Consider the following 15,403-nt stretch of genomic DNA (forward strand, 5'->3'; position numbering starts at 1 on the left):
TGCCTGTGTGAGAGCCTCCAGAATTATTGTTCCCTACAGAATTTATTAAACTAGCATTTGGCAACAGGCCAGTCAGTACTCACCGTGCACTGACCCAGACCAAGGGTCAATCTGCCTTGCAGTTTTTAAAGAGCCAAAGCACGTTCTGGCAGAAGCCTTTCAGAGCAAATTGGAGTCAGAATACAAACAGTTTCAGGAAATATTTTTAATTTTTTTCATACATTTCAACAGTGGGTCCCACATCTTTGGCTATGGAATTGATGGCTAACAGGTTAGGACTTCAAGCTTTCAGAGGAAAGATCCTTAATGTAGTTTCTACCACCGCCAAAAGAGAGAAAGAGACGAGGCCTCAAGGATAGATGGTTCTTCCAGTCCATAGAGTTCTTAGCCAGCTCTGGCAGCAGCTGACATTTCTAAAGCTGGTAACCTCATTTCCATGAGAGGCACCAGCATGCCAGAGAGAAGCAGGCTAGATTTTTAATTGGGTCTGAAAAAATTTCCAAACAAGACGTGTAAGGGTTTGAGACAAATATGACCACAAAACGTACTTTTTTTTTTCTATTTTATTGTAAAAAAAATTTGATTTGTTTAAATTTTTAAACATACAGGCAGAATTGTTTAATACTCCCCATTAACACTGTTAATTCTAACAAACTGAAACAAAATCAAAAAATTAACAGCCACAATAGTTTTTATTTACAATGGAACTTTTTTTTTAATAAGATATTTACAAGACGACCGATTTTACACATTAGAAATGGTATCAAAAGTATGCATTACAGACAACTATGTGTCAAATGGCCATAAAACGAGGCTGAAGAATACAGACAAGCTTTCTTTTTTTTTTGTTTTTAAGATTTTATTTTTACACTAGCTTAAACTTGGTTAAAGAAAGCAAGGTTTTAAACCAAAGAACGGTTCTAATAGAGACTTGCAGGGCCTTCCGTTGCAGATTGAATTTCACAGTGTTGTACCCCATATTGGGAGAAATAAGACTTTTTCCACACTAACACTCACTGAAAATTTAACTTTGTACTTCCCTACTCCCGGCCGGCCCACCCCCCCCCCCCCCCTTCGTAGCTGATGACTGCTGGATCAGTGTGTATTAAAGAGGATCATTTATAAAACCTGGCTGCCTTTCTGGATGGCAGCAGGAAGGCGAGTTTGAAAACCGGCTTTGCACTGGGAGTGAGGGCAGTGGGAGGCCAGGCAGCTACCTCTCAGAGCTGGCTGTCACTGGGACTCAGCAGTGTTCTGACCCCTGAAAAGCCACTAATGCAGGGTATAACCAGAATGCAAAACCCTCTCGATGCAGACCTGGAAGAGACAACATCAAGGAAAGAAACAAGGCTCAAGCTAATATTTGCCCATTTAACATTTTGGCTCCTAATTGCACAGAAATCCATTAAGGACACACGCTATCATGCGAAAGCAGGACACCCAAGAACAGCCTTATTTAAAAAAAAAAAAAAAATGTAGTGCCCAGCCCTAATTATACAGTTTGTGTGGTACCAGGGCCCATGCTTCTAGAGATTTTCCCCTTTTCCGTGGGGTCCAAACACCATTACTGTAGGAACCCTAGCACAACCCACTGCTGTGTCATGAGAATCAGCCTCTCTTCCAAATTGCATAAGAACCCCAGCTCTGGGGGAAAAGAAAAAAAAAAACCCACCAGGTTTTGTATTTGTGCACTGCTATTTATAGCTGTTTGAACCAAAGCAAGGAGAGAAGATCGCTGGCCTCAGACGAGACTACAAACGCAAAAGGACCAAGCAGGGGGGATCATTTCTTCCCTGGCCCACTAACATCTTCGGAAATGAAGTTAGCTCCTCCCCCTAACCGCACACCTGTCAGGTGGGACAATGACTGCGGAGCAATCAGACAGGCAAGCATTGTGAACAGGAGGAACAGGGGTTCTCTCTTTAGAGACCAAACATTCCTGCTTTCACTTCAGTCCACGCTGAAGCCTGAAAGGTGATTGAGAATGTGTTGTCCGAATTTGACACCTCGGCTCAAGACTTCAGTACTAGTTATACCTACAGCAGAGCATTTGGCATCACCCATTAGTGCAGTACAGCAACGAAGGTTCATTTCATAAAGGAAGCAAATTACTAGAGCTAGAGCATAGGTCCCATTCTAAGTTTCTCTAGCCAATCCAAGCGTTTTACAAGATACAAATGGTTTGCCAGCCAGTGCCGTCCTTAAACATTTAAATAAAAATGAACCACAATTGTGCGTCTCGAATTCTGTTTTCACAAACAAAAAATGTTTAAAAAACCCTTCACCCCCATCTATCTAGAACATGGCATAGCTGCTGGCAAACGGTCTCATCTGCAGAAGCATTTCCACACTGGCATTCGAGGGCAGTCTCACTACAGAATATGCGCAGTTAACCCATTTCTGACACAGGTAACTAACCAGGTGCGTCTTGTGGCGACAATGAGATGCGGTGCTCAATCCAGCCGCACTCTGAGACACGGCACATTCAGAACCATCTGCCAGCCTCTCTCAGGGTATTCATGAAGTTAGTTTCACCCATTATTTAAAAACAAAAAAGCAACCCTACGTAGCACAACACAGGCACGGTACTAGAAGCCTGACCTGTCAGGCAAGAGGATGTCGCAGCCAAATCTACTCTCCTCTTAGCTGGGTTCTTTTCACCACAGAGTTTCCAAGTGACAGAGTGACAATCTTGGCCTAACTCTGCCTGCAGGTCTCATCTACAAGGTCTCGCTGCTGAATGTCTTTCCAAGAAAACAAACATCAGCTTCACAAAGATGATGGGCACCAGACACTGAGCCAACACACACAGGCACCACCCCGGGGACTCGCAGATGGGACAGGTCGCAAGGCAGGCCTGTTTTTAGGTTTCCCAACCCTCACAAAGCCTCTTATGAAGTGTAGTGGCCACAGCAGCTGAGGAAGCTTAGGCAGAGAGCAAAAGGGGTCTGAGCTTCCAGCCCTGCTGTGCCAGCATAAAGCTTGAGAACTTGCTGATCAGGAAAGCGGGAGGGGAGGAGAAATAAATAAACCACAGTTAATCAGCCAGGTAAAGTTTTTGTGAAAAACAGGATAAATACAGAGGCCTGGAGAAAACCATCAGTGAATAAGAATATCCATGAGGATAAAGATTCACGGGACCGAATAACAAACAGTTCCTCGCCGATGGCACGCTACGCCCATCGCAACGCTACCCGTGCAGCTACTTTCTGCACGTTCGGTGAGGCGTCTGCTTCTTCTGCACCTCCAGCCGACAGCGGCTTCGTTCGTCCAGCCACGGCAGCTCAAAGTTCCTGTCAGATAGAGAAAAAGGCCTTGGTCCATGATGAAAACATCCAGTTCAGAACAGAAGGAGGTTTGTTTTGACTGAGACGGTGTAGCTGAATTACTGCCCGCACCCCCCCAAAACAATAATTATAATAAATAGACTCTAATTATGATTAATCTTTGTAAAGTGCTTTGAAATCAACTGATGCAAAGGGAAGCCTGGAGAAGTGCAGTGATTTGCCCAAGGTCACCCAGCCATTGGAAGAGGCAGGACTAGACCCTAGGTCTTCGAGTCCTCATCCAGTGCTCTACCTTTCAGGGCCCACTGCCGTCCCCCTCAGATGAGGGTGCAAATCTGAACAGGGCTAGCCTTCAGCATGACTACCAAAGTGCCTGCCCTTCTATTGTTATTCCATGTGGAAGTATTGCAGGCCCGCGACGGGTGTCCTGCTCCCATATGGTGGTTGATTCTGCACTGTTGATTCTAAAGCCTCAGGGTAGGGTGGGAGCAGTCTTCTCGGTCTCGGAGGAAAGGCCTGGGAATCAGAGCAACTGTTCCTACAAGACGTCCTTCGGGCCCCTCTCCTCCAGCACACCCATCTACCCTCTGTCTGGGGAGCTGGGAACTGACCGCATCCTCCACGTTTAATGCTGCACTAGGCCAGCCACACACAGTTCTGTGCCGATCTGGCCACACACAGCACCGTACTCGAGGACTGACCGCACGCTGCCTACAGACGTTCACCACTGAGGTGTCACTTGGCTTCCCACTCCACCGAAGCTGAGTACACAACCAATCAATGTAACTGAGCGACTGCCCATCCTGAATGACTGTTTCAGGGCCGGTTAGAGACTAGCATGGCGGCTGTGTGTGTGTCCTACTGAACGCCACTTCCACAAGCATGGTCCAGCCCCTTTGCTGGATTCACTTTAGAGGAACCCTGTCTGAAACGTACAAGTGAGCAGTACTTACTGTGGGGTTAGTTTTGGTAATGGTCGGCCAAATGCTACAACAGGCAAGTAGGGGGTAATCAGCAAGCTTTCAACTGTCAGGAGAGAAACACAATGGAAGAACGTTACTCAGCTGCACAGCTGATTGGTGTGCATGGCTAGGTCAAAGCTACAGACCAGCTGATTTATAGCAAATGCTCCCCACCCCTTTCCCCCTAACCTGTCCGATAAGGAACTCACCATCATCTGGCTCAGGGAAAAATGAGGTAACTTCAGGCTCAGATTCCTGGATTCCTTTCTTTTTATACATTCTGAGCTGCAGTCGCTGTAGAATTCTTTGTTCCCTGATCCTCTGAATATCCCATCTGGAAAATGTAAAACGGTTAAAAACCCTTATCCAGTAAACAATACTTGGTACTTCTTTGAGCTCCTCGGATGGATGGCCGCAGAGCACTTCCCTAACATCCACTGATGACTAGGCATCTGCTCCATCTGCAGCCACTCTCATTATTCTAGGGCAAAGACACTGGAGAACACACGCACACCAAGTAGCATGCAAGGGCTTCTCCTCCTGCAAGTTTTTTCTGTTCTCAGATCCATGCAAGTTTCCTGCTGACACAGATGCTGGTGCATGAACAGGAGACGGCTAAGCTGGCTTCTGAGTACAATACAGGGAAGAATCAATATACTGGCCGGGGGGGATGCACTAGACGACCTATTGGATCTAGTCACCTCGATGTAACGCGACCCAATATAACACGAATTCGGCTATAACGTGGTAAAGCAGTGCTCCGGTGGGCAGGGCTGCGCACTCCGGCAGATCAAAGCAAGTTCGATATAACGCAGTCAGGTTTTTTGGCTCCCGAGGACAGCGTTACTTCGAGGTAGAGGTGTATCTATGATCCCACATTGCTAACGACTGTCCTTACAAACACAGAATTCACAGATGGAAAGGCCAGGGGGGACCATTCTGATCAGCCAGCCAGACAGGCCAGAACAGTTCACCCAGCAGTTCCTGCATTAAGCTCAATAACTTGTGGTTCCACAAGAGCATCTGTTAGAGACTCTCCCCTCCCCCAGCTTGATTTAAAGACTCCAAGTGTTGGAGAATTTAACAACATCCCCACAAGCTGCTCTGATGGTTCAGTTACCCCCTCTAAAAACCTGCAGGTCATTCTCAGCTTGAATTTTGCTTTTAACTTCAAATTCCAAGGACTGGATCTAGCTCAGTGTCTGCCTGCCTGGCTAAAGCCCCTCAGAGAGAGGGTGTGGAAGTAACCTGAAGACCACATTCAAGTCTCATCTCTCAACCATCTCTCTGATAAGCTAAACAGACCAAATTCCACAAGTCTCTCATCATTAGGCATGTTTGCCAGCCCCCAGGTCACTCTTGGGCTCTTCCCTGCACCCTACATTGACTGAACAGAGGAGGAGGTGAGTTTAAATTAAGAGAAACATACTAAGAAGTAGAACAAAAAGCTCCAGCTCCACAAACTTCTATTACCTGGCATCCTTCCTCTTCACTTGTTGGAGCACGTCTGAGTCTCACTCATTTTTAGAGAGGCCCTGGAGCGCCAGAGGCCACAAAAGCCACTACTGCGATATTCAGGCTGGGAGAATTTTTGCCCTTACCTTTTCCTTCTCTTCTCATCCAGCTCCAGCTTCGCGTGCCTTTTGGCAAATACACTGTCGTCTAGATTCTGGGAAGATAAGAGCAGACGTTAGCCCTCTCCTCCCCCACAAGGGGCATGTGCTTGTTCATTGATCCGCTGCAATCCACTTTCCCTGCAAGGGAGGGAAGGGCTGCAGAGTGACTGTAATTGCAACACAAACATCCACAGGATAGTACAAATCCAAATCCAGGTTCTGTGGTGAGTCACCTCTCAGCGGTGACACCCAGTTGTAAAACTACAGCAATCATTTACTCAAACAGTTTAATAACAGCCAAGGGTTTCCAAGGTTTTACCATTATTTAATATCAGCTCGGCAAGGAGGCTGCTCATGTAAACGTAGGAGATTCCTGGCCCAGCTAGGAAAACTAGTATGTCCCTACTGATCGAACTGGACTAATGGCCCTGCAGAAACAAGCTGGAAGTTCGAGCTTTAAAACCGACCACTGGATCGATGGTAAAATGGGTATTTCTGTTACATCGACAAGTTGTACACACGCAGGCCCACAGTGATTTATTCTCTTTGGTCTCCTTCACCAAAACCATTAGTTGACTATGTACCTCCAAGAGATCTGAAGGATTTGAGTCTCTCAGGGGCTCCACAGCATGGTCCCTCCACGAAGGAACTGCGGAAGGAAACAAGAGTTAACATGGGTCAGTTTTTCACAGGCCAGAAGGGACCTAATATACAACAAAGGGCACAGAATTTCATCCAGTTACCACACTATTAGCCCAGAGCTGGGAACAGAACCCAGGAATCCTGATTCCCAGTTCCCTGCTGAAATCACTAGAAAACACAGCCCTCTGTTCTGCACAGATGCTTCTGTACAAAAAGAGCAACTCACCATCAGTCAATCTGCTACAAACGGAAACTCAGCTCTCTTACCGCAAGGAAATGTTCGTTAGATCTTAGCCTGCAATATATGTACTATCATTTACAAGCTTGATTTATGTAGCCTGCTCGGAGTATAACATGTCAGACCCCCAGTGATCCAGGAACTGGGAACAAAGTTCACCTTTAAGAGAAGCCAAACAATTGTATTACAAAGAAGGGATCAGTTTGGTACAACACACGTGCTTAGACTAGGGAGTTTCAAACATCACTGTGTGTCAAATCTGTTCCTTTTTTTTACATGCTAACCCCAAGCACCATAAATCCGTGTGGGGAGAAAACCCGTCAATAAAACCACGCTTGGTTGCTGTTTAAAAGGATGAGGGGAGCTGTGTTTAGAGAGGAGGCAAGAATTGGGGCAAAATGTTCAGCTGGCCTCAACCCAGCCTTCCATGTCATGCATGCACATTTATTAGGGTTTGTGTTTTCCACATCCAAGTGCGAAACCAGGTGTATGTGCAAACTCAGAGGCCTCTAAGTACCGCTGCTTACTCTTTAAGGGCCATTGTTCAGGGAGACTCCCTTCTCTTTACATATCAGGGTTATTTTATCATCAAAGCAGCTCCTTGTTGCTAGGGAACCAGGGCACCTGGACTCAGAACTTGGCAGGTAAGAGAGAAAATGAGGGAAGTGGATTTTCAGCTTGTTTGCCTGAAGAGTATTTACATCGTGACCCGTTCTATCCCTGCTGCAGAATCAGGGACTAGCCCTCTCCCAAGACACCCCCAATCTTTGCTGCTTTGCCAGGAGAGCTTTCAAACAGATCTCAACCCTGGGATCCTGAAGTATTTCCACAAAGCTAACCCAGTTTTTGGCAGTTAGACACTCAACAAGATTTAGAGGCAGGAGAACATGGGGGAAAATGTAGGCCTCAAATTAATCCCTTCTCCTTACAAATCCCCTCACTGGTCCGTTGTCCTGATTTTCACAAGTGGCAGAATTCTGTGAAATTCACCACCACCACCACCACAGCACAACCAAGAGACAATTCCTCAGCGACGAACAGCAAGCTGTTTCCCAATTTCCCAGAAACGGGCATGGACGTTGCCATGTAAACAAAGAGGCTTCAAAGGCAGCCCTGTGAACTGGCCTTGTTCAAATCATCTCTGGCTTGTAGATCAGTGCACGTCGGCCCCCAGGCCTGCCTCAGCACAGGGCAAGTTCAAAGCATGGATGATCAACTCGTGCTTCCTGACTTCTGTGCACTGAAATCAGATCCTCAAGGTCACTTCACACTAGCGGGTGTCTGGTTATTTCTTGTTTCAGGACAGAGAGGGGAGATGCCACACAAGTTTGGCACACTTGACCAGCAGCTACTGCCAGTGCCAACAGTAGACTAGACTTCGATTTGCTCACTAATCCAGCTTGTGGGAATGTCTGGTCTGGCCACAGGCCACCTTACCCTCCAACAGGCAAGAGACAGGTTCCGGAGACATTACTGAGGAAGGATTTGAATTTTGAAGTGATGGGAAGGCAGAGAGGAGTTGGGGGGTGGCAGAGTCAAGGTAAAATACATTGGAAAACACCCCTCCCCCTCCCCAAGTCATGGGGCAAGAGCAGCTGCCTGCTCACAAGCATTGCCTGTCCACACACCTCGCTGGGCAGCAGACCCCACTGCTCCCAGACCTCCTCTAGACAACGGCTCTGAGGAGAGCTGTATGTATATTGCCTGCCAAGAGCAAAGCAGGCTGGGATTGTGGGATCTTAGTTCACTTTGCTGAGCAGCAGACAGAACGCTTCTGTGCAGCTGCAGAAGATGGCTGGAAACTAAAGGAAGGGGGATCAGCGAGCAGGGGGCCAAAGGGAGTTCACGTTGACACCCCCGACTGGTTTCTGTACCAAGGATCGTGTGGGTCACCAAGAGATTCCTTCTGCCTGCCCAGCCATCATGAGGCAGCAACTCGATGTGTCGACTGTGCCAGCATGGCCGTGAGGGCAAGGAAGAAGGGAGTTCACCTTGCAGTCAGAGGCGTGGCTTGCACTAGCCATTCCTCCTAGAAACATCCTGCTGTGAGCCCTAGTGTAGACAGGGCTCTTCCAGCTGCTGGCTTCTGTTGCCATTGCACTGGTCAGCACTGCTCAGAGAAGGCCTAGAAAACAGGGCGATTAAGATGCCAGCGGCTATCAGTGCCTGGTGCCCACCACCTTCCTGCGGGAGCTGAACACGTGAGCAGGGCAGTAATGGGGGGAGCTTTTCAGGGAGAAATCCCAGCGTGGACAAGGCCAGAGAGAAGGCCCCTTTACACAACTGTCACATTCGAGGTCTCAGAGCTGAAGAGTGTTTGGCTTTTTTAGTGAAATCAAAACCAGGGACAATCTACATCCTGAGATGCACTTTGCCTTCACCGGGTCACGTATGCACAATGCAAAACACAGACAGAGCCACTCTCGGGCTCACAGAACACAACTGGGGCTTTAGCTCTCCTTCCACGGCTGCTAGTTTGTTACTAGCCAGCACCTCCAGCAATCGGGGAATGACAGAGCACGGCTTTCTGGCAATTCCACCTATTTTCACGTTTGCCGAGCATCTGTTCGGTAGGAGGGCAACACTTCAGGTGGCAAGCACGTGTGTCAGACCGACCACTACGCAGCTACGAGCAAGTTCGTTATCGCTTACTTGCTACAGTCTCCTCCTTCTTTGGCGAGGGCTCTCGTAACGGCAATGGTGATGGGGGAGGTTGATGCCAACGACACAAGTACATTTCAGTGGTTGAAAGGTACGGCAGATCTTCTGTCTCGCTGGGAAAACTTTTGTCCCTGGGGTGGGCACTGGGACTTTTCAATGGGGTGGATGGTTTTAAGGGAGTGTCCACTAGCGATCTGGTTTTTTCTGGAGTCTCTTGACTCCTCAGTTCACGTTTGCAAACAGTTTCGGATAAAGAGCTAGTCGACTCCTCTTTCACTGGAGAGTGTTTCAGAGTTTTACTCTTGACTTTTGAAAATTCAGCCACCAGCTTTTTAACTGGAGTCTTCCTCTCTGCACTTCCAAATGCCGACTTCCTGTTAAAGAAGGGAGAGAGGTTAGCAGCATATTCAGCTAGCCTATCATGAGAGCAGCCTACTCATTTTCCCAGTGTCTGTATTTGTATCGTGTGTGCCATAAAGCTAATGCTAGTTGTTCCAGAACCACAGATTTACATTGTAGTCCAAATGCATGTCCCTTTGCAGAGATGAGGCAGCAGAGTCTGTAAGAGAGGCAACCGAAGGCTGAGGGGTTTTATTTTCAGAAGACTGGTGTATTGTGCACTCTGAGGCTGCTGCTTTCACCCTGGTACGGCGCAGCGTGCTATGCAAACCGTAACCCACCAATGGCAGCCCCTTACAGAGTGTGTTGCAATACAGCAATCCAGATTCCAGAGACATGGATAACTGGGAAAAGCTGCACAGTGAGTGCTACTCGCACATTTGCCAGACCTGGGTTAAAGGGACACTCCCAACTGGTGAGAAGGTCACCCATCTATTTTTTGAGTCAGCACCCTTAAAAAAAAAAAAGTATGTCTTAAAAAGAAGCGTGCAGGATTTCCCTATTCCCTTGATAACTAGAAGGGTCTTTGGGTGGACCCCTCAAGAGCAACATCAGACAAATGCCTCCTCCCCACTCCCTTCCCATACACACCTGCCTGCTCTTTCATTAGGCTCAGCTTTGCTGTTATAGTAAGCACCCTCTCGCAGGGCCTGAGGAAAAGCATGCTTGTGAGCTTCCCCGATCAATGCATGAGTGATGAGAAACAGTGTGGTCTAGTGGCTAAGACCCTGGTCTGGGTGCCGGGAGACCTGGATTCTATTCCAGGCTCTACCACTGAAATGCTGCGCAACCTTGGGCAAGTCACTTCACCTCTGTGTCTCAGTTTCCCCTCCTTGCCTTAGGCGCTCAGATACTGTGGTGATGAACACAGTCTAAAAACCTACACATACTAGACTAGAATGTACTCATGTTAGTGCACGAGACAAGTGAAACAGACCATTAAGAATAGAGTTAAACTGTCAAATGCACAAGTTAACAAGTTGGGGGAGGGGAGAACAAGAAAAGTTACTTAGCAGTAGGCAAGTTTGAGACAGAGAAAAATCCGATTTTCAAGCTGCCAGTGTCCTCTTAAAAAAAAGGAAGGCATTTTTGGGACATAAATGTGAACTTGGGAGCAATGAGTGACCCAAAAAAAACATTGCCACGCAAAGTTACAAACTTTTTGGACAAGAAATGGGCAAACCCACTCGGTAAAGGCGGCGAACTCACTCCTTGTCATCTCGGGATGGAAAAATGCTTTTTATTTCAAGCTAATATTACTCAAAGGAGCAAATCCACAAGTGGGCTGTCCTAAGTTACCCCAGACTTACAAAATCCAGGCATATTCTTTGTTTTGCATCTAATATGGACGGTACTTGCTGCTTGGTATTCGAACATGTATGTTAACACCTAGCTCTTCTTTAGCGCTTTTCAGTAGATCTTACAGTACTTTAGAAAGGAGGTTGGGATCATTCTCCCCATTTTACAGACGAGGAAACTGAGGCACAGAGCACAGACACAACTTGGGCAAGGTCACCCAACAGGCCAGTGTCTTATTTGTCAGGCTTCTTGGTATGTGCCAGTCAAACCGTTAAATGAAAAGCTGACAGGAGTTAGTGTAGGAGAAACAGCATTAAAGCTGGCAGCTCCGATGAGCTTTTATACAAGTGATGTGAATGACAGCAGATGCGTACAAACACACAGGCCCCACTGATGCATGGCAAGCCCTTATTAAGAGTAAGGTCGTGAAGGGGTCCTGTACCTTTTATGTCCTTTTCCATTTCTTCCATACGAGACGTGTTTCGGAGGCAGGGACTGGGACGTGTCCAAGAGATCCTGCTGACATTCAATCTGTAATTTCTCGGATGCTTCTGACTCAGCCTTCTCTTCGGTTTCATACCCTTGAAAAATCCTGTGTTTCTCTCTCTCATTATCCTTCTTCACCAGCTGCATCCTCCTTTCCATGCGCTCAATCCGAGCTAGGAGCTGAAAGAGGAACAGAAACCAACACTTATGCTTTCGCCGGCAAGCTTTCATCAGAGAAGAATTACACCAAGTCCAGTTTGATTGAAACAAATAAAAAGACACCCTGACTTATTTTATTCACACCACACCTGTTCTGGTATTTGTGCCTTGCTGTCCACCACCTCTGAGCTACAATTACAGTCTTTCTCCAAACTGTACAGATAACAAGACATCACAGAGAGGAAGAAGTTCCAAAGAGACTTCATTACAGTATTGTCATTCGGCTCAGGCTGTACCCCCATGGTTCTCTCAACGCAGGTTTCAAGAAAAATGACCAGTATGAACTTCACCTCTAGAAGCTGGGAAGATGGCTGTGGAGTGATCAGATGAATTAGAAACGCTCAAGACACATTTCTGATCCCGATTATAAAGTTGGAAATCCTGAGGCCAAACCTCTCACTTTAGAGTGAACATTACAGCTTCAGGTTGATTTAATATTTCAGACTCACTAAGGCACAGCACAATTTGGTTTAAATGATTCAACTCCCCTCCCAAAGCTACAGAGGGGAGATATCAGGGACAGCTACATGGGGAGAAGGACAAAAGAAACAGGGTTGTAATAAGAGACCTTTACAAATGAGAAAGTGTTTAGGGGTAAAATTTTCAGAAGCACCTAAGTAACTCTAGAGCCTCAATTCTATTGATTTTCAATGGGACTTGGGCACTTTTAAAATTTTTACCTGTTCTGTTTACCCACAAGAAGCCTGGACATCACAGCTTCAAAACAACCACATTTTTGCATTCAAAACTCCATAAAATATTCACTTGTAATTTGACTTATTGCTTCCCCTCGTTCCCCAACCAACTCCATCCGATGATCCAAGGAGGGAACAAATGGCTACAAATCGTTCCAATTGACAAATACGGTGCAGTTTTGGGTGCTCTCAAAGTTTGTGCATCACCTCCACATTCAACTAGGCCATGTAATTTGTAATTGGGTCTGAAGAATATCAATGTAAAATAGATTTTAAAAAAAGAAAAGAAAGAAGCTTACCAAAGCTTCTGATTAAAATGCAGTAGGGATTTATAATTCAGACAGCTCTGTAATTGTGCAGGAAATGCATTCCAGAGAGCCACCTCTTCATCCAGGTGCTTTTAAAAAGCACCTGTTAAGTGAGAGAGACACAAGCTACAGTGACTTTCAGTGGGTCCTGCAGTCCCAAATCAAGCTGGATGTGTGTGCATGTGAGAGAGAGAGAGAGGACAACACCTTTAACCTTCACACAGTCCCACAGAATTGAATCATATGGACACAATGCACCAAGAAAATGAATTTTAAGCTTCAAGTTGGTATCAGCTTCATTACAAGAGAGAAAACAAATTCAGTGGTGTCCTTAATTCAACCCCTGCTTTGCCTAGGTACTGCAGTTAGGGGACACAGCCTCTAGAACTGATTATGCATCTGCAGACAGCAGGAGACCAGAGGGCCAGAGAGAACTAACTCAAATGTGCTTGTCTCTCTGTTTGACTCACAGGCTTATCACACATGGCTTGTGTGTTCTATTTCCTTGATTTTTTTTAAACCCTCACAGGAGAGAATCCCACGTGTCAAAACTCCCATCACACCCTTTGACTGCAGTACAGCAGCTGCTACCTCCATGTTGGTTCACTTTACTCAGATCAACACCAGGATAGGTTTTGACAGTGCCTTGCACCTCAGACCCTATCCCACCTTGCAGTCAGCATATGCCAGTAAAATACTGCCTGCTGGCTCGTGCCATTCCTTTGGAAAGCAAGGAAAATAATCCCCCACTCATTGGATGTGCAGCCGTTTGAAGATTTTTGCAAAAAACAAAACCAGACCACCATTCCTGCAGGGACACAATTATAGGAACGGGGAAGAAATTTATTTTTAGGTTGCTGCAGGCATGCAGATTATGGACAGGATAGTGAGGCCAACAGACTCTGTGACATTTTGAGAGAATGGAGGACTATTTATGGGTTTGCCCTGTGAAATCTGCACCAAATTGGATAGTTTTAAATAACTCCTGCTTGCAGGGAAAAAGCTAACAAATATTCACTTGGTTCTGATCCAGTGGGGCTTTCCAAATCTGTTCCCCTGCGCCCCATGAATCTCTCCAGGCTATCTTGGGGGAGGGGGGAACCACTGCTTCACAGTGAACCTTCCCCCTCAGACGTGCATCTGAGTAAAGAGCAAACCCTGCATTAGTCCAGCTCTGCAAGTGGGCCAGGCTTCCATGCTCCTATCAGCAAAGCGGGTCAGCAGCATCCGAGCCTGGACACTGGCCAGGATGTTGTTTCTGTACATTGCCTCAGTACGTGTGAAACATTTAAAGGAGGAGGAGGGGGAGGAACCCAGGCTGGTCTCCTTATAGCACAAGGGGGTGGGGAGTGGGAGGCTCCCTGGAGAGGAGCAAAGAGGAGGGAAAGAATTTGCTCTGGGAAGGGGGCAGTGTGTTATCCATTTGTAGTAATTAAAACAGCAGCAATTAAAGGGCCCTCTGTGCCCTCCCGCCCTGCCACCCAGATGGCTCGCTGCAGCCCTGTTTTACTTCTGCTGCCTCCATTCTCCTCCCTGCCAAGCCTCTGCAGGAGCCCCATGCCGGGCCCCTTTAATTTAACCCTTCACAAACGCTATCGCTCCAGCCTTAACCCGATCACAATCCCCGATGGGCTCCTTTAAATTAACCCTTTCCTTGCCCTGGCCGTTTCTAATCTCAGTCCTATGGCAACCGGACCCCAGCCCTTTAACCCTTAACATACCACGGCCCTCCGCCCCTTCTCCCCGTCCCAGAGGCACGTTAACCCTTTAGTTGCCATACCCCTCCCCCCACTCATCGACAGTTACTAGCCCCCCTGCCCGCTAACCCTTTGGTTACAACGCCCCTCTTGCCCATTAACCCCTCGGGTGCCGCGCCCCTCCCCCATTAACCCCTTGTCTCCCGGCCCGCGCCCCTTCCCCATTAACCCCTCACCTACCGTGTCCCTCTCGGCCTTGAGCTCCTCGATCTCCTTCTCCTTGGCCTGCAGCTGCTGCTGCTGCTGCTCGATCAGGTCCAGCTGGAGCAGGAGGATCTGCTTGAGGCAGGCCGCCTGGTTCGAGGAGCCCCCGCCGGCCCCCATGGGGCTCTTCCGCACGCCGCTCTTCCACTTGCTCTCCGAGGCCGCGGCGGGAGGCGGCTGGCCCGGCTCCGCGGTGGCCGAGGCCGGGGGCGGCGCGCTGGCCGCGGCCGGGCAGCCCTTGTCCTTCGCCGCCACCTGGGAGGCGCTGTGTCCGGGCAGCACCGCCTGGTACTTGGGCCTGCTGCTGGCATCCCCCACGCCGGCCTGCTTGGTGCTGGCCGGGGGGCAGGGCAGGGGCACCAGGCCGCCCCAGCTCTCCTCCTGCTGCCCGGGCGCCCCGGCCGCCGCCGGCCCGCTGCCCCCGCCGCCGCCGCCGCCCCCGCCGCGGCCCTTGTGTCCCCCCAGCGGGGGCGGCTCCTTGGGCTTGCGGGGCGGCTGGCGGGGGAGCGGGGCGGCCTCCCCGTCCGGCTCCTCCTCCGGGCCCGGCTCCAGCGCCAGCCCCGGCCTCTCGTAGTCCAGCCTGTCCGCGTTCAGCGCCGTGGCCGCGGCCGCCTTGAAGACGGTGGATCT

The 15,403-nt window shown here is 48.4% G+C and overlaps 1 protein-coding gene across 1 annotated transcript; it reads right to left on the bottom strand.

Moving 5' to 3' along the window:
- Positions 1-689: 689 nt before the first annotated feature.
- Positions 690-14,970, bottom strand: MSL1 (MSL complex subunit 1). Its single transcript, XM_030541589.1, has 9 exons — positions 14,750-14,970; positions 11,899-12,120; positions 11,547-11,770; positions 9,398-9,780; positions 6,450-6,514; positions 5,851-5,918; positions 4,459-4,583; positions 4,241-4,313; positions 690-3,293 (listed from the first exon to the last, which is right to left on the bottom strand). Exons 1-9 carry the CDS (start codon positions 14,891-14,893, stop codon positions 3,203-3,205), a joined length of 1,395 nt encoding a protein of 464 aa, XP_030397449.1. The 5' UTR covers positions 14,894-14,970; the 3' UTR covers positions 690-3,202.
- Positions 14,971-15,403: the final 433 nt, after the last annotated feature.

This window comes from Gopherus evgoodei, chromosome 23 (genome assembly GCF_007399415.2).
Source record: "Gopherus evgoodei ecotype Sinaloan lineage chromosome 23, rGopEvg1_v1.p, whole genome shotgun sequence".
In the NCBI taxonomy this organism is placed as follows: Eukaryota; Metazoa; Chordata; order Testudines; family Testudinidae; genus Gopherus; species Gopherus evgoodei.